This window comes from Bolinopsis microptera, chromosome 10 (genome assembly GCF_026151205.1).
Source record: "Bolinopsis microptera isolate Bmic1 chromosome 10, MBARI_Bmic_1.0, whole genome shotgun sequence".
NCBI lineage: Eukaryota > Metazoa > Ctenophora > Tentaculata > Lobata > Bolinopsidae > Bolinopsis > Bolinopsis microptera.
This window is the reverse complement of record NC_087081.1, coordinates 13,686,757-13,714,209: the sequence shown is the minus strand read 5'-3', so window position 1 is coordinate 13,714,209 and position 27,453 is coordinate 13,686,757. Positions and strand designations below refer to the sequence as shown.

Genomic DNA, 27,453 nt, shown 5'->3' with positions numbered 1-27,453 from the left:
AATCAATGGCAGTGATGAGAACGACTTTTGCCTCTGGGGTGTCTAAAAATGGCAATATCTTATTATCCAATTTCCGTCCAATTTTTAAAGGTTGAAGATGAAATTTCATGGACCGAACTTTTACAGTTTGATTAAATTGTTGTGCAGCGACCAACTAAGGATTGCATAAGAAAATAGGAGACATTATACAGTTATAGCAGTGGCGTAACGTTGCCTGTTGGCGCCTATATTGTCTTGCCTTAAAGTTAATTCTGACTATGCAGTGGAAACAGGTAGGTTAGAGGTAACTGGACGTTTTAAAGATATCTCTCCCGAGAATTTTGATCTTAGACGTGATCATAATTGCGGTTGTGCCCATTTATACCAACTAGCAGGAACCCGTCTAACCCTAAAATGGTGTCAAGACTCAAGAGACTAAAATAATTATTACTTATTTAATTCGCGTTTTTGACACCACTTGGGAGTCCAAATTTTGGGCACTAAAATTTTATTCCTTGGCCAATTTTTTATTTTTTCATGCTGATTTGAAGGCCATTAAAGGGACCAAACCAACTATATTTACCTCAATTCTCTAGTCTTTTCAGACGCAGAATCTTCTACACTCTCTGACTTCTTCTGATGTCTGGGACTTACGACCCCAGATGTAGCTTTCAACGACGTTTTAAGGGCCCAACGTTCAGCTGTTCATCAGGGTTAAACTGGGCAGGGTCTTTCAGCCAGCTGCCAGTTGTCACTCCAGGTCTTGTTGTAGCGACTAAGCCAGATAGTGTAGGAACCTTTCAGGGACACCACCGCTGTTGTGTTAAGTGCCCTCTTCTTCTTTGCCCGGGTGATGTTAAGGAAGTTGAAAATTCGGGGTAATGTGTGGTGGTAGAATCCACGACATCCAACTTCTACTGTAAAGAGATATCCTTCCCAGCCTGCGGTCTCGATCTCCACCATTAGCTCTTCGTATCTCTTCTCTTTCCGGGATCTCTGGTCCTCAAAGTTCTCCTCGTTTCCACAGGTCAGCTCTATCAGGATGACTTTCCTGAGTGTGTTAGAGTATATTACCACATCAGGTCTGAGAGCTGTGTTGACAATATGTTGGGGGAATTGTCTTGTCCTTTCGTCCTCATCAAACACTAGTTTCCAGTCGTTACCTTCCTCTAGAAGATGAGGTTCTTCTGTAAGCCGTACTTCGGGTTTCCTGTAGGTTCCTTTTCCGGATACGAACTTCCTCCACTCTCTCTTTACTTCTGTCTTTGGGGTAGCACTGTTTATCTCCCTCAGCTTCTCTGCAATTGGTTGCACGATTACCCTGAGCACCTGATCATGTCTCCAAGTATACCTTCCTTGTTTAAGCGACACTGGGCAACACGTTAGAATGTGCTTTAGGTTGCACTGCTGACGCCCACAAAGGGGACAGTTGTTCGTGGAGCTGTAGTTCCAAAGCTGGAGGTTGCTAGGTGTACTTGCAACGTCGTGGATGGCATTTAGGTGGAACTTTGTCAGCTCGGGGCTCAAGGTATACAGCAGGCTTTGCCAGCCAGTGTCTAGCTGCATGGTGTTCTCCCAGGTTAGAAACTTTCCTTGGACTCTCTTATCGTAGAGAGTTTGAAGGAGCTCCTCTTCTTTCAGAGACTTAATTATCTCCACCAGTTGCTCCTTTTTGTTCTTCTTCCTCCTCTGATCACCGAATCCAATACCGGCTCCTTCCCTGGTCTGCACGTAGCCAATCAGTTCTTTGAAGTAGAGGTCTCTCTCCCTATTAGTCAGCTCCTTGGTGTAGTCCCATCTCTTCTTGTCTCTGTTGGTGTTTTCTCTGTACTCGAAAACCTCCCTCACTTTGGGGTCAACCGATGTCTTCAGCATATAGGCCTTGGACACCTGTAGACGAGGCAAAATGATCTGACCCAGTCAAAAAACTAAAAGTTTAAGTTTTATATCTTTTACGGTTTTTGTGGAAATTCGTGTTAAAGTTGATGCCGTGGTGTCAGTAAAATGGCACGGATAAACACATATATATCGTCTCGCTTTATATATCTACTATTTGAATTCCAAAGTCGGTTCACAATCGCACTTCAGTGGCTGGCGCGCCTTTATAAATTCGTGATTCATAACGTGATTTCAGCGTGAGCACTTAGGGCTGATTTCGCTGATCGCTCCGTCATCATTTTGCCTCGTTTATCAACTCTTATTGAACGGAAATAGGAACAATCCTTCCGGTAACGTGGTAGTGAATGGAGGGATGATTGGGTGAAATTTAATCAATAACCAAGTATTCAAATTCCAGTGTCGTTTCACGGAAACGTATTTAGACGTAATCTGATTCAGATCTCCTTCGAGGATTGTTATTTGTTATCTTACGCTGGGTAATGCGTTTATGCTCTACCATGTCAACAATAAAGTCTGCTATTTGACTTCCACAGCCAATTCACTCACTAGTTGTTTTTATAGAAATCTTTCGTGAATTATTGGTAACGTGGCTTTGATTTGAGTGAACACTGAGGACGGATTCCGCTCATTTCTCAATCTTTTTACACATTTTCTACTTTAAAAAGAACAAGTTCTTAAACTCTGGCTGACCGGCAAGAGGAAAAATTCTTTAAGTCCAATAAAACGCGATCACATACCCATTGTATTTTTATATCGTTAAGTCGCCTTAAACCTTTTTATCAGAATGAAGCCCATTTTGATTTAAACAACTTTGTAGTGCTGTTTTCTTATTACTATATGCTTTTTTACACTGCTGTATTAAATATGGTTAATCAGATGCTGAATAAGAACTGAAATGAACAAATATTGAATTGCATCACTTTCATATTTTCATTTATATACTTCTATTATATTATGTCACTATTAGGTATTGTCTTTTTACATTTTCAAATTTGATTGTTACCGTGCAGTGAATAAACATAAATTGTCCTGTAGAACGTAGGTAACTTTATTATTGAGGCCAGAATGATTGTCATTGAGCATCCAGACAACACCATGGTTGTCCAGGCACCTAGGCTCACTAATCAGATGAGTGACAAATATGTTTAAGCTAAAGTGTCATCTTGACCTGATTTTTCTTCAGCAGTGCCATCATCCTTTCATCATGATCCAATATTGTGTTACTGTATCTTTATTTACTTAAAGTATGCTCACTGTTCTACTTTTAGATAGCAGACAAAAAGAAAAAGTGAAGATGATCTATTTAGTGGCAGTGATGCTAATTCTTGCATCATTGGACCAAGCAAAATCAGGTAATAAATTTATTGGTTAAGGAGGGGAGGGTTCACCCTGATTTTTTTGTGAAACTTGGTTTGGAGATAGTAGTTGTCCAACAAACTAGGACCAGTGACCGAACTTTTGAGGGGTTTTCGGACCCCAACCGCCAAACGGTGCCCGCGGGGCAGCCACGCCCATATTTGGTCCAAATTAGGCCCAATTTAGCCAAATACCCTGAACATGCCCAAAACCCAGATTTTAGGTGACTTTAACTTGTAGCTAGTGGTCCCCTGAACTCGTATATGAATTTTCATCAAGATTGGACAAAAAATGACTGAGTTATGAGCCAAAAACCATATGACCATATTTGGGCATACGCACCAAATTTGATCGATTTTGGCCCATAAATTGATCAAATATCAATATTTTTGAATAAAACCAACTTTATATGGAAGGTAAGCCTATACTACACATTCTCTATGATTATCAGCGCAGTATCTACCTAACTGTGGATTCTGTGTTCAAACAATCGCAAAAAATGAACAAAATCGCCCATATCTCAGTTCGCAATATTTGCGAAACTGATTTCACTCAAAACAATAGAACTCAATAGGGTTTCAATATTTTTACATGAAATTTTCAGAATCAACGTAGAATCGCATTTCGACCTTAAGTTTTGTATTGGAATTTTGAGTTAGGCCTTTAGAAAAATTTGGCGGCCAAATTCCAAAATTTGCAATGCAAAATTCAGAATTTGGCCGCCAAATGCTAAATGATACCGAGAATGAAATCGGTCGCCCGCTTTTCCCATGTTGGCAGCGGTCCACTCTACCCAATTGTTTCGGTAAAATTTCTTATAAAGATATAAGATTAAGATAAATATAGTTGTAAGGGGCAATGCTTATAAATTTCACTGTTCAGTGTCTCCCCGTCTCTCTGTCTCCCCATCTTCCCTTTTCCTATCTCCATTTATTTTTTGCTTTAAATAAGCATTCATCTGTAGAAAGGATTTCGTGTATTCCACTACGACCAACGGTACTGGTTTAATAGTCTTTTTAAGAATTACAACCAATCAAATTTACAAATTAGTATTTGATCAGCAATGATGGGCTGCCGGACCAATTAAAACGTCTCCTTGAAAGGTAGACTGGCCAGTCACCTCTCGAATCCCCGATTCTCCATTTTATTCTTCCTGTGTTCCCCTCCCCGTGTTCCCGCCTTTTGCTCGTTCCATTTTTGTCTTCCCTTGTCTTATCTCCATTTATATCTTGCTAATCTTTAGGCCATATAAGCATATTATAATATAACCAAAATGATTTCGAACATTACGCATAAGTTAAATTTAATGGACCAATTATCAATTCATTTATGAAAACAACTCCCCATCAGAACCCAAGGTGAGCGGCTGGGATGACGAAGACTGGATAGCTGCAGACATAATCACCAACAATTACGGAAGTGATGATTTTTACAATCAAACTGGAAATGTAGATAGTGCGGTAGTACAATTTAAAACTGATAGCGTTTTGGGGACCAAAGATTGGATAACTGTTCACTTTTTGAACAAGGATGATGAAGAAACCGGACAGTTAGATCTTTCATTTTATGAAATGATGTTCATAAAGACTTACGGCTGCGTGCAGAACGCAGAATTCTCCGCCACCTTACCGAGTGAAAATGAAAAGATCTGGACCGTTTCTTTTAACGACGAACTAAGGCTAACAATAGATGTCAATGGGGTCATCGTTTACAACTTTTTGATGTCAGAATGTACAACAGACTGGTGGAATGAAGTGTGGATAAAAGGCACAGTATCCATAACAATTACATCACCAGATTCCAAGGATATAGTACTGGACGGTTACAGGGCAAGTACGTCTACCCGTCTCCCCTCTCCCTGTCTCTCCGTCTTCCCATTTATTGTCTGCCCTTGTCTTATTTCCATTTATATCTTGCTAATCTTTAAGTTTAGGCCATTATATAAGCATATAATATAACCAAAATAATTTCGAACATTACGCATAAGTTAAATTTAATGGACCAATTATCAATTCATTTATGAAAACAACTCCCCATCAGAACCCAAGGTGAGCGGCTGGGATGACGAAGACTGGATAGCTGCAGACATAATCACCAACAATTACGGAAGTGATGATTTTTACAATCAAACTGGAAATGTAGATAGTGCGGTAGTACAATTTAAAACTGATAGCGTTTTGGGGACCAAAGATTGGATAACTGTTCACTTTTTGAACAAGGATGATGAAGAAACCGGACAGTTAGATCTTTCATTTTATGAAATGATGTTCATAAAGACTTACGGCTGCGTGCAGAACGCAGAATTCTCCGCCACCTTACCGAGTGAAAATGAAAAGATCTGGACCGTTTCTTTTAACGACGAACTAAGGCTAACAATAGATGTCAATGGGGTCATCGTTTACAACTTTTTGATGTCAGAATGTACAACAGACTGGTGGAATGAAGTGTGGATAAAAGGCACAGTATCCATAACAATTACATCACCAGATTCCAAGGATATAGTACTGGACGGTTACAGGGCTTTCCCAAAAGATGGTAAGTCCAACTTAAACTATATCATGTATATATGAAATGAATTACTATACCTTATCGGACCTTATTTGGACGGACATTAAATGAACAGACATAATTATGAACGGACATTAATATGAACGCTAGAAGGCATTCAAAACCTAACCATCAAAAATCCTCATTTTTTTCATTTTATTAAAAGTTTTCTATTTCAGCAAATGATTTTAAATCCATTTTTATACAGTGAGTAAGAAAAAAAGTCGTTAAGCAGCAAAAACGTTAAAATATGTGTACATGATCAGTGTCTTATCACATATCATCTTCATTAAATGGGGTTTCGTGCATGAAATAGTCCATGCTTAAAGCATCAGTGATTTTTAGTTTTACGGAAACCTTTTTTTATCAAACTACCCCGGTCCTGCATTTCAGTGTTAACTTTTACAAGCCATTCGGTGTGAAGTGGTTTTATCCTAGAAAACTTTAGGTTAACCTTAACATCACAAGGAGCTTTCCTAGCACTGTTTCATTACCTCCCCTGAGTAATATGAACTATAACAACGTCGGACAATTTCCATGTCAATTGTCAACACGATTTACCGTAATATCTAGAGGCTGGAACAAGTTTGTCATGTTGGCGGGGACTAGCTCATGAACTATGTTGTTGAGTGCCATTAAATAATAATTTCGTTGACTTTTTCCGCCAAGTGACCCTTGAAAACATCATATAGTACTAGTAAATTTTTCTGTGCCTCCGGCAGACCAAGGAGAACCCTTCCTCATAGTCATATTCTGGACAAAAAGTTGGAAGTGCAAAAATGTTTGAAAAAAAACAACGGACTTTAACTTGGACGGACATTAAGATGAACGTTAGGGCTCAAGCGTTCATTTAATGTCCGTTCAAATAAGGTTCGATAAGGTAGACTGTAAAGTGTAGACGGCGCATTTGTAACCAATTGCACCATGCATGCATATGGTTAATACTATCGAATAAATAAGTTTATATAACAGAGGAAACAATTCAAACGACAATTTGGCACCAGCCACCCCCCCCCCCCCCCCCCCAGACAACCTTATAACGTAAATGTGGCACTGTGACACTCGTGGCACTAACATGTGGCACTTGCGACACTCACATGTGGCACTTGTGGCACTATCATATGTAACATGTGGCACTTGCGACACTCACATGTGGCACTTGTGGCACTATCATATGTAACATGTGGCACTTGCGACACTCACATGTGGCACTTGTGGCACTATCATATGTAGCATGTGGCACTTGCGGCACTCACATGTGGCACTTGCGGCACTATCATATGCAGCATGCGACACTTGCGGCACTCACATGTGGCACTTACGGTTCCAATATGCTGCATAGTTAGGTACAATACTGCTTTTTTTTGCAAGAATCATCAACTGAACTGGTTGATATTTCAACTTTAAGTTATAAAATTGATTTTTACGATTATATCGTGAGACGTGAAATATAATTCTGCCCGATTCATACTGCGATTCAGCAATCATAAATAACGCTAAAGACGATATTAATTTGTTTGATGATTTCAATCATAATTTGGCTTGTTAAGCTTGAATTGATCAGTGTTCTTATTATATATATCAACCATAATTACATACGATTACAAATTACAGATGACATGATTGTATTACAATTGTGATCATCGGTCAACTACAAAACAAAGGCTCATCGAATATAAATACCTCTCTGTGTGCCTCCGATTGTGAGTCTGAGTCTGACTGACATGAAATTAACCTTTTTGTACATAATAATCTTAAAATTATGATACAAATATGTTTATCTAAAATATGCATTGGCATTGCAATGCGGCACAACCCCATCCCTTAACAAGCTTTCGCCAAAAACTAAACGACTAACCCTGCCTAACGACAAACTTGACATTTTAATTTATTTAAATGTCAATGTTGTCATGTCCAATTTTGCCTGTTATAACTATGTTTTATACTTATAATAAGTGTACCGTGATCGTGATATAATAATACTTATACTGTAACTGTACGAATAACCCCTTTCGATTAATTATAATGGGGTGTGGGGAAGCATTTAAAATTCAGAATAACCAATAAAAAACATCCGCTGCCGACAATTTAAAGTTAAACTGTTTTAATTTAACAATTACAAAAGCAAAAAAGCAATCAACAGTTTAACATTTATTCAAAACGATAAATTGGACCTTAACGGGTGATCGATACTTGTAAAATATGTGTTCCATAAATATTACCGTCCAAATAGGACCGTCGACGAGTCTTACTGGGCCGCGCTCAGCCTGTCATTCCGCCTAATCTCTTTATGAACATGATAGCCTGAGGTCCCCAGGTAATTGGAGGACTTTGCCGCTTCGACGCGCCGCGCGAACTAGCATTCTTGCTTCGTCGATCGTTGCTCTGCTTCGCAGAGCAACGATCTTGACGGATTGACATCGTCAATCAACCTAGGTAACGACGAGTCCAACTCGGCGCGGGTCTTGATGCATGGTATTGGTAAGTTATAAACCTACAAATTGGACCGGGCACAACTATAATATAACGAGCCCACGTCGATCTAATATTTATTCTACTTCAAATAACAATAACACCTGCGGCCCGCCGCCCGTTAATGTTATGTTTCTTTGAATTTGATTGCTTAACCCTAATTAAATAATAACCTTATAACGGCTAACCCTGACCTTAACCTACGATTAACTATTAAACTGTACTGGGCTTCTACTAATTCGCTCGCCCAAAAATTTCACGTGACTTTGGTTTTTGTGATATTGGTTTTGCAGCCGTACAAAACGGTTTTACAAAAACCCTAATCCCATACCAATACCTAAAGGGCCTTTTCACAAGAATTTTCTTAAAATTTGGGCAAGCAATTGCTGATTAGATCGGATGGGTCCATTTTATTTTAATTTTTATTTTGTATAATCAATAATAGTGTTTCCCCTTCGCACGCGATGTTACTTGTTACTTTATAATATTATAAAATTCAGCTCATAGTTATGAACAAAAAATTAAAAATAGATTTGCAAGAAGAAATTTAAAAAAGTGCTAATATATATAATTTAATAGCTTATTAAATTATTTTACGTTGCACGTTGACCATTGTTAATGGTTTGGCCCGGCGCGCGTTACTTCCTAGCTCGTGCCATCCTGTCATTCCGCTAAATAATATGGTTATGAACATAAATATAATAGCCTGGGGTCCCCAGGTAAATTTAAACATTAAATGTATCAAAATAATTCCGGCAAAAATCATGTTAAAATTAAATTAAAACTCTAAACGCGCCGCGCGTATTTCCGAAAATTAACTCCGCAGTATGAAAATCGAGCGCACAAGCAAATACTGTCATGAATCACACATGTACGTTATAGTATCATTGATAGTATTTGAGTGATATCTTTGCATTTCAAAACTAATATTTAGTCTGTTTGGTTATCTTTTTTTCGATATGTAATTTAATTGTTAAGTACGTTTTCATATAATCTGATTTATGTGTTCCAATCGTTTTTTATCTTGTGCTGCTTAATTCTCAAAAGTCGACTTATAATTTGCGACGTATTTCTTATATTATCTTCAGACTTCAACATAATTCGTCATCATACTTAATCGGGTTACATTGATCCTTTACAGCTACATGACTCTTACAAATGCAAGATTTCACTGAATTAGCAATTAGAGAAATAAAAATATTGATATGTGTTGTGGCCATTTCAAAATATCAAAGGAGGTCTTAAAGTTGTTAATAGTTAATAGTACTATGTTTAAAGTATGTTTAAAGTTTTCTATCATTCGGCTGCATTCGTATCATTCGATCATACATTTATTCATTTAAAAAAATTGAAGATCCTACACAAAATATGACTAAAATAACTTATTGATAAAGTTTCTCAAGTTCGTGAAGGGACAGTCTAATAAGGCAAGGTTTTAGAAGAGCTTCAAAAGAATCCAGACGATTGTACAGGGCGGGGGGCCAGAGGGGGGGGGGCAAAAGTCAGTACACATGTTGGGTGTTTTATTTTTGTGAGTTGTTGCTTTGCAGATTGAATACTGTACCTTTACAGGTGGTTCATAAAGGTTGGGAGGCTATAATAATTGTAAATGCCTCTAGCTCCCACTTCTACTACGACAGATATATCCTTTAAATTATTTTCCTTCTGAAATTTTGGCTATAGTAATTAAGAAATGTGACACCTTAGGAGAGACTACATGAAACTAAATTCTTAGGCGTAACAGTCGGTGAAGACCTAAACTGGAATGAACATCTAGAGGTAAATAAGTATTAAAACTGTGGCATGCTAAATAGAATTAAAGATAACATTCCCACATCACTCCTTAAAGATCTGTATCACACTCTGTTTGAAAGCTATCTTGCATATGGAATAACTGTCTGGGGAGGAGTATCTAACAAAAGCACAGAAAATGTGTGCCCGCATAATGTTTGGTGATAAAGAAGCATACCTGGATAAATTTAAAACTAGTGCGTGATGCAGACCCTACGGGGAGCAGATCCTGGGCAACGAATTCTACAGAAAAGAGCATACTAAACCCCTCTTCAACACTCTTCAACACTCATGAAATCATGAATGTGCATAATCTGTACTTCTACCACTGTATTAAATGACATCTTCAAGGTCTTGAAATACAGAACCCCTATATCACTTTACTCCCTCTTTGAAACATCTGGCAGACTTGGCTAAGAGACAGTCATTCTCACACCTAAACCATTAGCTACTTATACAGAGCAGGGACAATCTGGAACACAGTACAATAAAATCTCATGCTAACTACAGTCACCTGTAAGCCCAATCACCTCTAATCATCCATAAAATAACCATCACTCCCACTCAAAAGGAAGGAGAACCAAATGACTGGAACTTAGTCTTAAACAGTGTTCGACAAAATTCAAAAACTTTGAAATTGACCTTGCCTAGATTACTTGAGCTTACAAAAGCTGTAAAATATAACTTGCAGCAGCCCCATACCTTGTCATGAACATAATATCGAAACTACCTCTGTGATCACATCTTTCTCTGGGTGCAAAATGAATATATACATAGGTTTATCAGTTTTATAGAAATTTGAAAGTTCTATAGACATTTATATATGGAATATAAACATTTTATTTGTGTGTTTTTTGTTGTGTATCTTTATAACTATTTAGGAAGAGATTTTTATAGAATGTTAGAAGTGCATACGAATTAAGCATATAAATGACATCATTGCCATTTCTGAAGTGGTTTGTAGATGGGCCATTGTTAGCCCCAAGCGTTTTGGTCCCTCATTCCTGCCACTCAGCATTGCCTACTGTAAAGTAGAAATTTTTCTTAGAAAATAGAGAAACTGACCTTGTCTCACTAAAACTGATAAAAAGTCCATAATCTTGGTATTTCAACACTAAGTCTCGCTTGAATGACTTAAACGTACATCTTTGTTGGGTATATTTTAATGTCGAAGGGTGTAATAAATGTTAGAATTTATTTTTTATTTATTAAATTCCCCTAAATTGAAACCACTTGCCATAATAAAAACACTAACAACCAAATAATTTTTTTTCACCAAAGAATATTTCCTCAAGTTTACTTCTAGGTTCATCCAAACTATCAAATAAATGCGAAAATGGACCTTCATTTAAAAGAAATAAACACGAATATTTTTCGATTCGAACCAATGGTGGTAGTAATTCATACCTTGACTCCCCCTCACCCCTGTACAGTGTACATTCGTAGGAGCTACTACAGAGAAGCTACCCACACTAATCTTAGATCTGTTCAACATATCTTGCAGATAAGTTGGAGCCAATCCTTGTAGAACTTGCAAGATCTTGAGTGCAATCATTTTCTTTATATCCAACCAATAAAGATAGATCAGTCCATCCTCTAGATGGCCTATTAAAATCTTTGGCTTTAGCTAGATCATTTTGTAGTAAATGGAACTTGATGTTATAGCCTCTTGCCAATTCCAAAGTATTTAAAGCTATTACAGTAATCTAAGTAGGATGGCGCTTCAGAGATATTGTTCATAGGAATCAAATTTCCATTTTGATTGAAAAATAATTTGTTGATTCTAATGTGATATATGCTTAGTAAAAATATATTGCAATACTATTGGTTTAAACTGCTTTAGGATATGATACGAAGCGGTGCTACGATTTACATTGGTCAGTGGAAAAGTGTGGTGAACACCAACTCAAAACAGAGCCAGATGCTTTACTTTACGATGTGACTATTACTGATTAATATACCTGCAAAATACTGAATGTGTTTCTGGTTAGTTAATAGTTTTTCTTAATTGTATATCTTATAGCTTTCCTCCACAATTACAACTAACTGCAGAAAAAGACAGTTATGACTCAATTGAACATGTATTAAAAGTCAATTTACCATTGATTCATGCACTTTACCATTGATTCATGCAATTTACCATTGATTCATGCACTTTGGGCTGAAATAGGGAGGGGATGCGATGATGTTTACTTTCATGATTTCGAAAACTCGATTTTCAGGACGCCCGATTATTACAATTACACATGAGTGCTGACCTTCAACTTGACCGGCGATTAATTTGGCTAGGAAGAATAGCAAATATTTCAGATAGCTTATTTTCAGATCTTTGCATTTTTCAGCCTAACGAACCATTTTCTTCAATAAAAAGCGGTCCTAAACAGCACAATGTGACTTCCAGAGCATGAATTTTTACATCTAAGATGCCAACTTAAAGAACCGTTTCACACACCAAGAGCGCTTACACACACTCCACTACTTTTCATCTGGACTCACAATCGTGTCATCTGATATAACCCAGAATATTACATTAAAATTAAATTAAAAACATGGTTAAATTAAAAACATGGTGGACCAAAATGTATCTTGCTGCTCTTTTTTTGCCCACCCTGTGCATGTGCTACAAAGTATTTATCTTAATTTTTGAAAACTTGTCTTCGAATACTTCGATAGCCAATTATAGGGTCACCCACTATTAGAAGAAGGGGGTAAGGAATGGCTTTTGTCTTTTATTGGTAACTGGTATAAATAGTTATGATTGTTACCATTCTAAATCATCAGTTTTCCTTTATTTTTTATCCTATTTGGTTATTTCTATTTTCGAGCTGTCATGTACATGTATTTTCAGACTAAAGTACCTAAAGATCACAGAATTCATTTACATAGCTAAAGTGGATCACAGAAAACTGCAGAGAACAAGATGGAACATTATATCAGTGCTGCAGGTAAGCAACAATTTGTCTTATAATGTGGTAATCGGTTCTTATCTTAACTACCGAACGAGTTTGGTATATTCAGTCAAATGATGAAAGTCATTGATAATCAAACAGATGCAGCCATCTTAAAGGACCAGTTAACTGAAAAAAAAGTTATCCTCATATTTTGACAGATTGTGACAAATAGCAAACTAAGCAACGTGTCGAAATTCCTAAATCTCTAACTGCTTCTCTAACGCGTGTAAATAGCGTTTGTATTATTTTGGCGCAAGTCCCTTGCGCGCGCAGAAGAGCTCGTGAGACTGTATTTTACAGGTAGAAAATGGACATAATACAATGTTTTTCCCCGAATAACTCGAAAAGTAAGTAATTTAGGGTACATGTTGCTTCATAAGTTGTATAATGTATATAAACATGGCCATTCTGCACAATTTGCACACATTCAAAAACCTTTAGGGCCTTCATAGCCCAATTTACCAGATATCCATAGTTTTGCATGATTTCTGGAACCGAAAATCAGTTTTTCGCCAATAAATGAAAAAGTAAGCACTTTAAGGCATATGTTTGTTCGTAAGTCATATATTAATATGTGCGGTTCTTTTGCACCCTGTCTAAAGACTCTATCACGATCCTATCGAAAATGGGCTCAGCACCACGCCCAAAATGGTTTTTGGCGAATTTTTCGAAAAGTAAACACTATATAAACATGCATATGCGGCTTCGTTTAAGCCTATTTTGAAGTCTCTACGACCTTCAGAAGCAAGAGGTCGGTTACGTTATTGGGTCAATATGGGCGTGGCCCTCCTGGGTTTTCTCCACGGTAAAAAAAATGTCTCCAAACGAAAATCGTTTATTCATACCTTCGGGAAGGTCTGTGCAAAGTTTCGTGAGTATTTGAATATTTGCAGGTTCATTTCCATAAATGTCCATAAATAACTGGACTACACAACTTTAGAGTTAACTTTAGAGAAACTCATTAGTCATTTATCTCAAATCAAGCTGTTAGTGTCCATGATCAACCTGTGGCGACAATGTTTTACGTGAAATGTAAAAATCAGGAGTAATATAAAAAGTGTATTTTTAGATTAAAGTGCTAGCTCATAGTTTTAGAATTATATAGATTAACGTTGGTCGTTTAGCCATCTAACAATCGATCGTGCCGTAATATATGGCCAGAGAATAATAGGGTCTTGGAAATTCTATAGTTGTTCAGTGGGTCGATTGACTGAACACGTTTGCACTTGGTATTTAAACTTACCAGTAGTTTATTTATGTTATGTACCGATGATAATGCAATTAGGATAACAACTAGGTAAGCCGTAAGTCTAATTCAAGACACACCGCACACCGTACACTCCAAGTCCAATCAGTATTACTATTTGGTAGACCCGAGACCGGGTATTTTGGCGGGAATTCTGTTCCCACGGCACTGTTCTGATAGAAGCTACTTCTACTAATGGTCCCAGAGGAACGGCCGTAAAGTAGCCAGACTTCTTGTCTCCTGTGCTGGCTGACACATGCGGATTAAAGTTATAAATTTCGCTATGCTATAAATATAATTGCTCTCGGAATTGAATAAACTCCTACTTATCTAGATCCTTTCTAAATTCGTTAGAGTTTCATGGACTGGGGAAAAATAATCGGCACAGTCTCCCTAGCTGCTTGTGTAATTAAGCAATGAAAACAATCCAAAATTATCACATATGACATAAGTTGTAATAGCAGAAACTTTCTAACCGTACATTCACCCGCCACTGTTCAAGAACCTATATCACTGTTTAAAATCATGACGTGAGCACTGTACATCCAATCAGCTATTCCTTTAGTTAGAATGATAGCCAAAACTATAAGGATTTTGGAGAACTAGGGTAATAGTCATAATTCTAAAATTTGAGTGAGTTACACGTGTTTTATTGACGATGATAAACATTTGTAATGTAAATTACGCTATGCAAGCGCGCACTGAGGGACTTTATGACGTCACGAGGCCACAGCTTATTTTTGCAATAACACGCGTTACAAGTACGCTAGAGAGTTGGTTCTTTCGGCGATACGATTCTTTACCAGTTTGTCACAGCTGATTTAAATCTTAGCCAAATTTGAGACTACAAATTTTTCAGTTAACTGGTCCTTTAAGAAGAAGGGGTGAAATTTCACTATCAACCAAATTCCACATTTTTCACTGTCATGATAGCGCTAGCAGGTGCTGATAAGACGTGGGCTCATTTACTTATGTTTAACTACAGTTGAAACAAAGCACTATCTACTCTGCCCTGTTCATTTATCTTTAATCGCAAATTAGCTGATAATTATAAGAAACTTAACAAAATTTGCTGAGGACATACAAACCTTGCGGGCCAGTTTCAACCCTTGTAACTTAAAAGTGCAAGGGGCCATCTACTTAGGATGTCCGCCAAAATCGTAGATTTTCAGACCACTTCCCCCTGTCCGGTTGTGTCCGAATTTTCAAAACCAATCCCGGCGACCCTCCCCCAGACATCCAGATTTCCAGCTACTTTTAAGAGTACAAATAAAACCAACTCAATTCATTGTTAATAAAATTCAAAGGGTTGAAATAAAATTCAAAGATTTGAAATAAAATTTACGGACGTCCGGATTTTCAGAAACCACCCCCCTCCCTATTTGCCGGACGTTCTAAGTAGATGGCCCCAAATGTAATTGATCAGTCGGCCTATAAACAGTCAAATCAAATTTATTTTTACTTTGTTTTAGTAAATCATGATATGCAAGTTTTGATTATGCAAGTTTTTAATTTTTAAGAATAAATTATAAAGCAAAGGATACACCATAATTTTCAATTATTATTTTCACTTACCTTAGTTCGTTTATTTATGGCGGGTAATATTGTGGCGAGTAAAATGTTGGCGGGAAAAAATATGGCGGATTGTCCGAAAATCCGCCATATTTTACCCGCCACTTATTTACGGTATCAATCAGTTTGACAGTACAGGTCATTACAACCAAAGTATTTGAATAAAACCACATCGCTGTGGTCGGAATACCTAGAAAGTGAGTTCGTGACGCTTGTTTCAATGTAAAATAGGAACGATAAAATTATTATGGCATGCGTATACCCTGCCAGAAATCCAAAAGTTGACTAGGCGGGTTTTATTATGGCGGGTATAAAAATAATGGCGGGTAATATGGTGGAATTACCGAAAACCGCTGAATTTAACCCGCCATAATTAAACGAACTAAGGTATATTAAATAAAATTATATTGTTATGTATCATATAATTTTGTAAACATTGGCCGGTGTACCAAAAACCGGTTCCCAAGTAAACAATTGATAATACATAATAAATACTGTTGCAGGTTTGGTCACCTTAAAATCAGCTACTAATGTTACGGAGGTCTCCTGAAAAGTGCCATTAGAAAAGCTGCTTATAGAAACAAACGCCAGACACTCGTCACTCCCTGCATGCAACCAAAGAACGCTAACCTCTTCCACAGAAACTCGCCTTGGTCAACAAGCCCGTCTATGGAAATACATGGGGTGCAACTTGCAGCTAAACTAGCCGAAATCAGAGAAATCAAATTAGACATTGTCTTACTTCAAGTTATAAATAATGTGACTAATATGTATTGTATTTGAGGACAGTAAATATGAACAATTTATTATGAATATGCCCAATTATAACTCTAAGAATTGGACTTTTCACCTTCGACTTATATATCTTTAAAAATATTAAAATATACTACAGAAGAATGAAGACTGTTTGGAGTGATTAATAACATCGGTTAAGGTTTTGTATAATAGTCCTTCAGACTGCTAAAAACGAGGTATAAATGGAACGCGCGTTTTGTAACTCCGTCTTGATATATAAAGGATCTTATTTTGTATTCGAATTCAACACCGCGCGTAAAGCGTGGACGTGACGGTCCGGCCTTCGATTGACTGACGATGTTGAGGCAATAGTCAACACGGTATAGTATAGTTTGCAGAAAATTTGCCCGGTTTAGAATCACTCAGTTTACAAAATGAGTGTTTTTAATTTCATTGAAAAAATGTATTATCATCATGGTCCATAAACCAGCTGTTACAATATTATTTTGTGTAAATTCAAGCATCGAACTCCCTACCTTCTGGTTGCGAGTCCGGGAGAGCACCCTTACACCACATTAGTGCCACATAAACTTGCGACACTCAAAAAAGTACTTTTGCGACACTATGAAAAAAAAGTGTGGGCTATGTGGCACTCTGAAAAACATGCGGCACTCTAATGTGGCACTATAATGTAACACTTTGGTTCTGGTGTCGAAATCTTGCAGTTATGAATAAGTTTCGTTCTTAATTCTAAAGCAACTTCTAAGTATAGATGAACAAGATTAAGCTCAATTATCAGTATTTTTCGCAATCAGACTGTAATTCATAAAAGGATGGAAAGCACTTTAGTGTGACGGGTTGTGAACCTTCAACTAGTTGGGAATATATTAATATCTGCATAAAAGCTGGAATAATTTGCTAGGAGAATTATTACACAATTTATAGAATAATTTATGGACCATCAGGGGTCGTTCACATATTACTTTATCATTCACATTTTTTGGTGGCATGGTCCTGTTATGCCTCGGTGCAGTTTTCTGAGGATTGGGATGTCGCAAAGATTACTCATACTTCTTACATAAAACTAGAGCCTTTTGATAGTCAAACAAGTGACCGATTCTGTCTTAACTTTTAGAACGTGTGCAGTTTGTTTTTATACCGAGGTTCTTTAAATTAATATTTCATGTTCTTCATCAACGAGCTATTCAGTTTTATGTCTACATCTATATTGGTAAATATTATATAAACAGATTTTAACGTTTCGGAACAAGTTCATATTTTCAGATGACTCCAAGCTAATTCTAACAATCGTTGGGTGAAATTGTGTCAGCAGATTAATTTTTGTGTGCCCTTAAATACTGTTTTAATTGTGTAATAAGATTTTGATTTCTTTAAAAGTAACTCAAACTATTTCCACACTAAAAAGCAATATAAGCTATTAGTAAAACTCGAATTGCATAACTTTACCACTAGTTTAGGACATACACAGTACATATTACAAAGAGTATAGTGTAATGCCAAATATTAATGCCACAAATGTCTTACTCTAATTTTAAAAGTGCCACATTCATATGGTGTCGTTCACATATTACGTAATCAGCCGAGGGGGAAGGGGGGTTTCCAAATGATTACGCTTGTGTACTTTTGACAGAATTATAGCTATACGTATTTATATTATTATACGTATTATATAGGGGGGGGGGGGGTTAAAAATTGTCCAAAAAGTGATCAACAAAACCAATTTATTTGATCAGGAAGAAGCAAGATTTTGTTCAAATTTTAAAACTAACGTTTGAGGACTTAATACAATGGAGATAAAACAGTAATTTGTTTATGTTTAGACTTTTTATTTATTTCACTCAGTGCATCTTAACAAATTTGTAATCTTTACTTGCAACCTGGATTATTTGATAGAATCGGTCGTATTTACAAATAAAGCTGTAGAAGAAGCTGTAGAGGATATAATATACTTAAATAAGAATTCTAACATGCTATGAATTTTGCCCTTTGATTAAATTTTGCCTTTGTTACAATTTGTAGTTGTACGTTTGAGTTAAACTTAAATAAACTATGATGATATGAATTTTACTTGATAGAGTGCTTATCTTAAATGTTTTAGTTTTACAGGCTCTAATGATGTAGTTTTACGGAGATTGTAAGCCTTACATGTGTGTTTCCCTTCGTGTCCAAAAGTTAAATGATATGATAATGTGCCATAAGTAACAGTACTAACAGTGTCACATATTACATACCTTATCGGACCTAATTTGGACGGACATTACTTGAACGCTGGAGGCCCTAGCGTTCATTTTAATGTCCGTTCAAATAAAGTCCGTTCATTTAATGTCCGTCCAAGTTAAAGTCCGTTAAATTTTTTAAAAAATGTTTCCATTTCGAACTTTTTGTCTAGAATATGTCAACTATGAGAACTTCATTGTGCCGTAAGTTAACGACAGAAAAGTTCTGAGGTTCTCGTTGTTCTGCCGGAGGCACAGAAAACTTTTCTAGTATATATGATGTTTTCTAGTATATATGATGTTTTCAAGGGTCACTTGACGGAAAAAGTCAACAAAATTATGGCACTAAATAACATAGTTCATGAGTTAGTCCCCGCCAACATGACAAACTTGTTAGCTTAGGGGAGATAATGAAACAGATAAGTGCTGGGAAAGATCCACGTGATGTTAAGGTTAACCTAAGTTTTCTAAGATAAAACCACTTAACGCTGAATGGCTAGTAAAAGTTGACACTTAAAGGACCGAGGTAGTTTGATAAAAAATGTTTCCAAAAAGTGGGTATTACTGATGCTTTAAGCATGGAATTTTTAATGCACGAAAACCCATTTGATGAAGATGATATGTGATATAAGACAATAATCATGTACACATATTTTAACACGTTAACTGATTTAAGATTGCTTTTCTTGCTTACTGTATGAACGATTGATTTAAAAATCATTTGCTTAAATCAAAAAACGTAAAAAAAAGATGAAAAATTCGGATTTTTGATGGTTTTGATTGCTTTCTAGCGTTCGTATTAATGTCCGTTCATAATTATATCCGTTTAAGTAAGGCCCGATAAGGTATAATTTAGTTCTGCAAGTGCGCATTTTAGTGCCAAAAGTGCCACATGTTACAAATGAAAGTGCCGCAAGTGCGCATTTTAGTGCTGCAAGTGTCGCATGCTGCATATGAAAGTAAAGTAAAGTCAAGTAAAGTAAAGTAAAGTAAAGTAAAAATTATGACATAACATCATCACACATGTCTACAAAGTATCAAATCACTATATGGAAATATATAAATATCTTACCACCAAAATTAAAGTGCCGCAAGTGCCACATGTGAGTGCCGCAAGTGCCACATGCTACATATGATAGTGCCACATGTGAGTGCCGCAAGTGCCACATGCTACATATGATAGTGCCACAAGTGCCACATGTGAGTGCCGCAAGTGCCACATGCTACATATGATAGTGCCACAAGTGCCACATGTGAGTGTCGCAAGTGCCACATGTGAGTGTCGCAAGTGCCACATGTTAGTGCCACAAGTGTCACAGTGCCACATTTACGTAATAAGGTCGGCTCCCCCCCCCCCCCCCCCCCCCCCCATTCAAGTTGCCTGAAAGATGTTTATGAATTTAGTTGTTTTCCTAGAATGACGGTAATCTCCTTCAGATCCCGAGGATGATGGAAGTGGCAACGAAATTGACGAAGATGATATTGATACAAATAGCGAGGATGACGATACGAAGACCAATAATGAAAATAACCATGACTACTCAGATGCTGGATATAGCAAGATCAGTACAATTCTATTTGGTACTTTGCTGTGTACAATAAACATGATTTACTAATAGGGGGGGGGGGGGGGGAACCAACATCCTAAAAGGCCCTAGACGCATCGAAAATCCGAAAAGGGCCCTAGAAATCGGGGCTTTTTGGGGCCTTTTGGGGCCTTTTGACCCTGACCACTAATTGAAAGTGTTTATGGACCATAATCTCCATGTAAATACACTCAAATAAACATAAAAGTACTGTTCAAGTAGTCAGATAATATCATTAAACCACTTAGCATATATCAAACTTGATGAAATTTCAGTTAATTCTAGGGCCCCAAAAGGCCCTACAAATATGGAAAATCCAAAAAGGGCCCTAGAAATCGGGGCTTTTTGGGGCCTTTTGGGGCCTTTTGACCCTGACCACTAATTGAAAGTGTTTATGGACCATAATCTCCATGTAAATACACTCAAATAAACATAAAAGTACTGTGCAAGTAGTCAGATAATATCATTAAAGCACTTAGCATATATCAAACTTGATGAAATTTAAGTTAATTCTAGGGCCCCAAAAGGCCCTACACATATGGAAAATCCAAAAAGGGCCCTAGAAATCGGGGCTTTTTGGAGCCCCGATTGGCCTGGAAATTGGCCTGGAAATGTTTGAACACCGTAATTATAAAACAAATAAAGACGAATATGAATGAATATGGTCGGATATCAATATGGCCACAAAGCATGCACGCATGATATGACCCAATCTATCATTATATAATTATAGCCATACTAGATCTTTAGATTTAAACGTTAAACGTGTAGCTTTTGGTCTCCTAATAAAACTGCATTGAAAAATTTATGGAATTTAAAATATCAATAATTTTAAACGAAAAACATTTTATCTAAAATGTTTTTAAGATCCACATCGTATTGTGGCTTAATATTTGGTACATTTGTATTCTCCAGTATCAACTTAACACCAGAATGTGTGTGTGTGTGTGTGTGTGTGTGTGTGTGTGTGTGTGTGTGTGTGTGTGTGTGGGTGTGTGTGTGTGTGTGTGTGTGTGTGTGTGTGTGTGTGTGTGTGTGTGTGTGTGTGTGTGTGTGTGTGTGTGTGTGTGTGTGTGTGTGTGTGTGTGTGTGTGTGTGTGTGTGTGTGTGTGTGTGTGTGTGTGTGTGTGTGTGTGTGTGTGTGTGTGTGTGTGTGTGTGTGTGTGTGTGTGTGTGTGTGTGTGTGTGTGTGTGTGTGTGTGTGTGTGTGCGCGTGTGTGTGTGTGTGTGTGTGTGTGTGTGTGTGTGTGTGTGTGTGTGTGTGTGAACGGTTATACAAAACGGTAAGAGTTACGGGACTGGTTTTTTCGGTATAGTGCCGATAAAACTCTGATGAAGCCCATAAGCAAATTTATTTTAAATCGGCCGGTGGTAAGTGGTTTTAATGATGGTTTTGTACCAAAATGTTACATAAAATGGCTTGAGCAGAACGGCAAGAGTTACGGGGCTTGTTCTCTCTATCACATTACTGTATAACATGTAGCTGCATTTAAGTAGCGTCATAATTGGGTTAGCCCGGGAAGATTCGCTGTAATGTAATACCATAAGCTTATTAGGGGAGGGGGACTGTTAGTGTTTGGAGTCTGTTTGGACAGCAGAGAGAAAGTTCATACGACATGCGTGTTTTCAAATATAATAGGCGGGTGTGGTGCGGAGTTAACAAGGGTTAATTTCTATAACGATTTAAATAAAAATGGAAAGCGGTCTAAGACGGGAGTGATGAGGTGTAATAGTCGGTGTTCAGACCTTATGATCATGGAATGTGGTGCCTCATGGCTAATAATGACTTAATTATCCACAAGAAATAACTGATTATGAGATTATTGTTTAAGAAACTATTGGGTCACCTAATGCGGGTTTTGACTCAGCGGGTAATTTAAATTACTCCTACCCTTTTTAACTGCGGCAGTGAAATCCCGGCCGTAGGCCGGGTTACACTAGTATAATTATATGGGCATTGGGTATATATTAATACTGTATATATGGATGTAGCGTTTCTGTTCATGTTTACTGGCTACTGCCCAGCTATTTTTACAATTGAATAAGACATTACGACAGCAGAAGCTACAGGTATTTCACCCAAAGCTTTGATTTCAGCATGATTTGTGATTTAGTAATAATTGGGTAGTTCGACAATTTCTGGCGCGACCCCATCACATACCCTTTTAAGTTTAATGGTTATTAGCTAATTAAGTTATATTACTTGACAAATTAAGGTTTGCACGTGGGTTACCGTTAATGTTATTTGGTTATTTACACTAGTCAGACTATACTTTTATCTTTTTATGAATATGCAGTGGGGATTTACTGTTTACTAGGTCAAGATTAACAAGATTTACAAAATTTCCGTTATTCAGTTATTTGCATTCAAAGTATTCGATTTTATTTTATCAAATCAATTATGTGTGCTTTTAAATGATTTAAAAAATTTTTCATTGATTGTAGAATGCGAAATTTTTGAGTGTGCTAAATCACTAACACAGTGTTAGTAACATTTAGCAGTACCTACACGATCAATTTTCGAAATTTTTCATTAAGGGCAAAACAAAAGTCAAAACCATGAGCTTGAATCGATGTATTATCAAAAAATGATTTCGAATCCGGAATCACTAAACCTTGCTATGGTTCCTATGCAATACGTTCTATACCTCTGTTGTCTGTATGATTTTTGTAGGTTTACAACCTACCAGGACGCGCGCCGAGAAGAAAGCGGCGCGCGCTACTTCGAAGAAATTTAGACGAGTCACATCCGTCAATCTTGTAGGTTTACAACCTACCAGGACGCGCTCCAAGTTGGAACAAATATTTACGATCGTATCACCCGTTAACGACGGTCCAATATATGAAACAGATATATTACGAGTATCACCCGTTAATATAATTTGTGCCCTATATATAATTAAGTAGTACGTGCGTCATCGACATTGAGCCGCGCGTGCCGACTGCTGGATGGATTTTATTAGAGGGTGCACGATAAAAAAACTTACCAGGGGACCTCAGACTATTATGTTCATAAACATGTTCATAGACTAAAATATAGATTAGGCGGAATGACAGGCTGAGCGCGGCCCAGTAATTAAAAACTTGCTTGGATTTTAAAAATTTGTGTACCATTGTTTTCTAAAGACTGTGAGAATTTTCACAGTACCAAATTTGTTTTAACTTTTTGGAAAGATCAGTGAGTTTCGTTTAGGTGCCATATGCATATTGCATATTTATGGTGGGCGCGCGGCTTTTGGAGCCAAAGCTGCTGTAAACAGTAAAAGTCGCGTAATTTGACGAAATTCGTTGATTTTTGTCGTATTATTCTGTCATATTTTAGTTACCTGGGGACCTCAGGCTATCATGTTCATAAACAGAGATTAGGCGGAATGACAGGCTGAGCGCGGCCCAGTAAATCTTCGGTTCCTTGAGTGAGATCATTCTAAAAATTGAAGACCTTCCAAAAAAGTTTTCACAACTGTCCAAAAAATTTGATGGATATCGGAGTTGATATAGTAATGAAACTAGGGCAAAATGGGACAAAATACGCTGCTTTTAGTTAGCTAGCTAGCTGTAACATAATTTGATTGACGGTGTTTGCAATTGTCAACCATCGATCGACGAGAATGCGAAGCAAGAATGGTAGTTCGCGCGGCGCGTCGAAGTGGCGAAGTCCTCCAAAGTCAATATATGCACTCATACAAATCACTCGGAAAAGCTTTTTCGAGGCCGTGGCTCGAAAGTGATCTTAAACGATTCCCCGTTCAATTTTGGCGTTGGTCGAAGGACGCCAACTTAGTGCATAACGACCAAAAGAGTTATAAACGAACATATTTCATACGTATCAAATTAAATGTGCTTTTGGCGGAAATATTGAATATATAACGTGCGTCTTTTGAAAATACTTGACCATTGTTAATGATCTGGCCCGGCGCGTGCTACTTCGTAGCTCGTGCCAAAAAGCGGCGCGCGCTACTTCGAAGAAATTTAGACGAGTAACATCCGTCAGGAAAATACGAGCAAGTTTATTTTCATTGTGCACCCTTTAGTATAATTAGGTAGTGCGCCATCGACATTGAGCCGCGCGTGCCGACTTTGCCTAACCAGTTGACATACGTTGCATGCCACTTTTCGCGCGCGAAATTTTTATATTGTATGTATTATACAAATTGATATTTGTGATACGTAACATGTATCAACTAACCAGCTTAACCATGTGCTTTCGTGCTGCTGTGGGCGCGCTTGTTTCACAAGTAAAGAAAAGCACATATCCACCAACCCCGATTGAAAGGTTTGTGCGCGCGCAGTGCTGACAACAGCGTCTATGTAGCTCAGGTGACGTATGTAGTGTGATGATTGAATACTTTAATCGGAGGCTATGATAAATGCCTCATGTTCATTTAATTTTGTATTAGTCACTTTTAAACGAATAAAATAAAAGAATTGTGGTATAATAATACAAACAATCAAAATTCACGATCAAAATATATCAAGAAATCAAATAAAATCAAAATATAATGACACAAACATCATCACACAGCATCAAAAATATATCTACTAAAGTTTAACAAGAATTTCGCCGCGGTTTAACCAAGCACGATCAATTTGTCCTACCATGTACTTGTACCATTATGGCATTAATTCTCAAGAAACAAATATTTACTACCATGTTACTTTTATTATATGCAACAAAGGTCTGACAGAAAAGATTCGATCCATTTGATGATTTTTGAATTTAAGCCATAGATGTGAAGTTTTCTAAGTAAAATACAATTTTTATTTTCCACAGAAGAATCAATACATATTGAGTTATAAATATCCGATAATTCCCTTATTAACCATTAAAAGTTGCTTTGTCAAGCAACAATTTGTGGTCAACTTTGTCGAACGCCTTAGCGTAATGAAGATAAATAGAATCAAAGTCAGTTAATGATTCAAAAACGTCGTCGAAATGGTGAAGAAGCTGTGTAAGGCAGCTGAGCTCTGATCTAAAGCCATTCTGTTTGCTACATAATAGATCAAGTTGTAAATTTCTAGATTTAAGACTAGCTTTTTCCTTATCGTGATTCTCTCAAACACCTTGATTATATGGGAGGCTAGGAGAGTGAAATGAGAGTACTTATAAAATGAAAATACTTCTCCAGATGCAAGGGATTTTGACCAGATCAGATTAATAGGAATCACCATAGCATCTTTGCGATTCTTCAGTTGGGCAATTCCACGGTAAGGTTCCACTTGGTGAAAATGAAAAATGTTAAGATAGGCACCTAATTTTGGTTAAAATATGTTCATTAGACTCTTAACCTTACAAGTCAACAAAAGTTTTTTGTTTCATATTGCGTTAACTTTTGATTTTTCTCATTCAAAGGAACACTACTCGGAAATGAAAAAAATCGTTCAAATTTTCAAAGGGCCATAGTTTGGGTATGCAGCAATATTTCTCTATGAAATTCCATACACTTAGGCATATGCATAAGAATGAGAGCTATGCAAAGTTTCAAAACCGTTACTCAAATCCTTTTTCTAAAAAATTTCCACAAAGATGGTGTCACGTCCGTCACAAAATTAAGCAAAAAAGATTTTTCAGAGCCACATAGTGCTATTTATATTCAAAAAACCACTGCAACCTATCTCTTCTGAAGGTAAGGGAGTACCGTAGAAATTATCAGGCTTGTATCTTTTAAGAAAGAAAATTTGTAAGGGGGGTCCCAACTTGTCGCGTCCGTCACATTTTTTTGAAAATGCTCCAAAAAATCTTTAAACAGACTTTAAAGGCATTATTCTTAAAGCTGAGGCCGTCCTCAACAAAACTATGTCGTCAAATCAAAAATTGGACAGAAAATGACCAAGTTATGTATAATTTTGTATATGCCCATATATGGGCATATGGCTCACTTTTAGCCATTTTTATCCATATTTCCATTATTTTGACTAAAACCAAGACAAATAGAAGTCAAATAAGGTTGGATTGTGTTGACTATGTTGACTAGACTATCAAATAACATCATATGCAATTCAATAATTTAATTTACTGATTTTTTGCCATCTTATTTGCTTACAACTTTTTCAGAGGTAAAAGGCACAAAAAATGGACTTAACCCTATTTTCGCATATTTTTGAAGTAAAAATTCAATATCTTTCACATTTTAAACACTAAAGTAATGAAACTTTTAGGAGATGGTCTCAACAGTATGATGCGTTGAACAGTGATGAATGTTTTACCAGAGTTATAAATTTGTTCAAGTAGAGAAATAATTGATGCCCCTAGACTGATACCCTAGCGTATGCCCAAAATGAACGATTTTGGCTGTTGCAGACCTCTTGGGGGTATTTGAGGCCTAAAAATTGGCATGAATACAGAGTAGATGTCACTGAACAAGATAAAAGTGTCAAGTGGAAGATTTGGAAAAATTGGAAAAAAACGTGTGTCCGTCACAGTCACGTCTGTCACAATTTGAAAATGGCGCCACGCAAACAAAAATTGAGCAATCTCTAAGAAAATGGCATCTCAGAAATCCCTGAACCTTCTTCTATCATTGTAATTCCAAATTAGATACAATAGATACCTTTTTGAGATAAATTTGGGTACCATCTGAGTAGACACCCAAAAAAAGTGTCATATTTTCGTCACGTCCGTCACAGGGGTGCTATCTCAGAAAGTAATAATGGTAGGGGTCTGAAATTTTCACACAACCTGTAGAAAGGTTAAATGTGGACTAATAAACAGTTGGAGCTGATAAATAAAGAACATCTCGAGTACAACATTCGTTTGAACTTTAAAAAACAGCAAAATCGTGGTGTCCGTCACGGTGGAATTGCCCAGTAGAGCAATTGGGATCTCATCAGGACCAGATGAAGCATTTGGCTTCATATCATCAATAGCCTCTATAACATCACTGATAGAGAATTCCGGAATCTGATCCGTGAACAGATATGTTAAATCCGGAGGAGGGAAGGATGCAGCATCTAACTCAGTTTTGGAGGGGTCAACAGTAGTGTAATCATGTCTGTCATTCTATCTTGATGTTGTTGATCTTGCTGTTAGAATATTGGATCAAATGTTGCAATATTGGATCAAATGTTAAAATACTGCATCAAAT

General features: G+C 37.1%; 2 protein-coding genes across 2 annotated transcripts; one reads left to right on the top strand and one right to left on the bottom strand.

Annotated features, from left to right (window-relative positions):
* Positions 1–693: 693 nt before the first annotated feature.
* LOC134821646 (uncharacterized) lies at positions 694–1,854 on the bottom strand. Its single transcript, XM_063832349.1, has one exon. It carries the CDS (start codon positions 1,852–1,854, stop codon positions 694–696), a length of 1,161 nt encoding a protein of 386 aa, XP_063688419.1.
* A 1,292-nt stretch (positions 1,855–3,146) lies between these two features.
* On the top strand, positions 3,147–17,899 carry LOC134821833 (uncharacterized). Its single transcript, XM_063832639.1, has 5 exons — positions 3,147–3,230; positions 4,585–5,067; positions 5,275–5,769; positions 12,893–12,989; positions 16,317–17,899. The coding sequence occupies exons 1-4, from the start codon at positions 3,173–3,175 to the stop codon at positions 12,895–12,897; spliced, it is 1,041 nt and encodes a 346-aa protein (XP_063688709.1). The 5' UTR covers positions 3,147–3,172; the 3' UTR covers positions 12,898–12,989; positions 16,317–17,899.
* The last annotated feature ends 9,554 nt before the right edge of the window (positions 17,900–27,453 follow it).

What these genes read in the sequence shown, in the direction of transcription:
- LOC134821646 (XM_063832349.1), bottom strand. Translation starts at nt 1,854, where the DNA reads ATGCTGAAGACATCGGTTGACCCCAAAGTGAGGGAGGTTTTCGAGTAC.
- LOC134821833 (XM_063832639.1), top strand. Translation starts at nt 3,173, where the DNA reads ATGATCTATTTAGTGGCAGTGATGCTAATTCTTGCATCATTGGACCAA. An exon ending in ATTGGACCAAGCAAAATCAG is followed by an intron (nt 3,231 to 4,584) that starts GTAATAAATTTA and finishes ACTCCCCATCAG; the next exon opens with AACCCAAGGTGAGCGGCTGG. An exon ending in ACTGGACGGTTACAGGGCAA is followed by an intron (nt 5,068 to 5,274) that starts GTACGTCTACCC and finishes ACTCCCCATCAG; the next exon opens with AACCCAAGGTGAGCGGCTGG.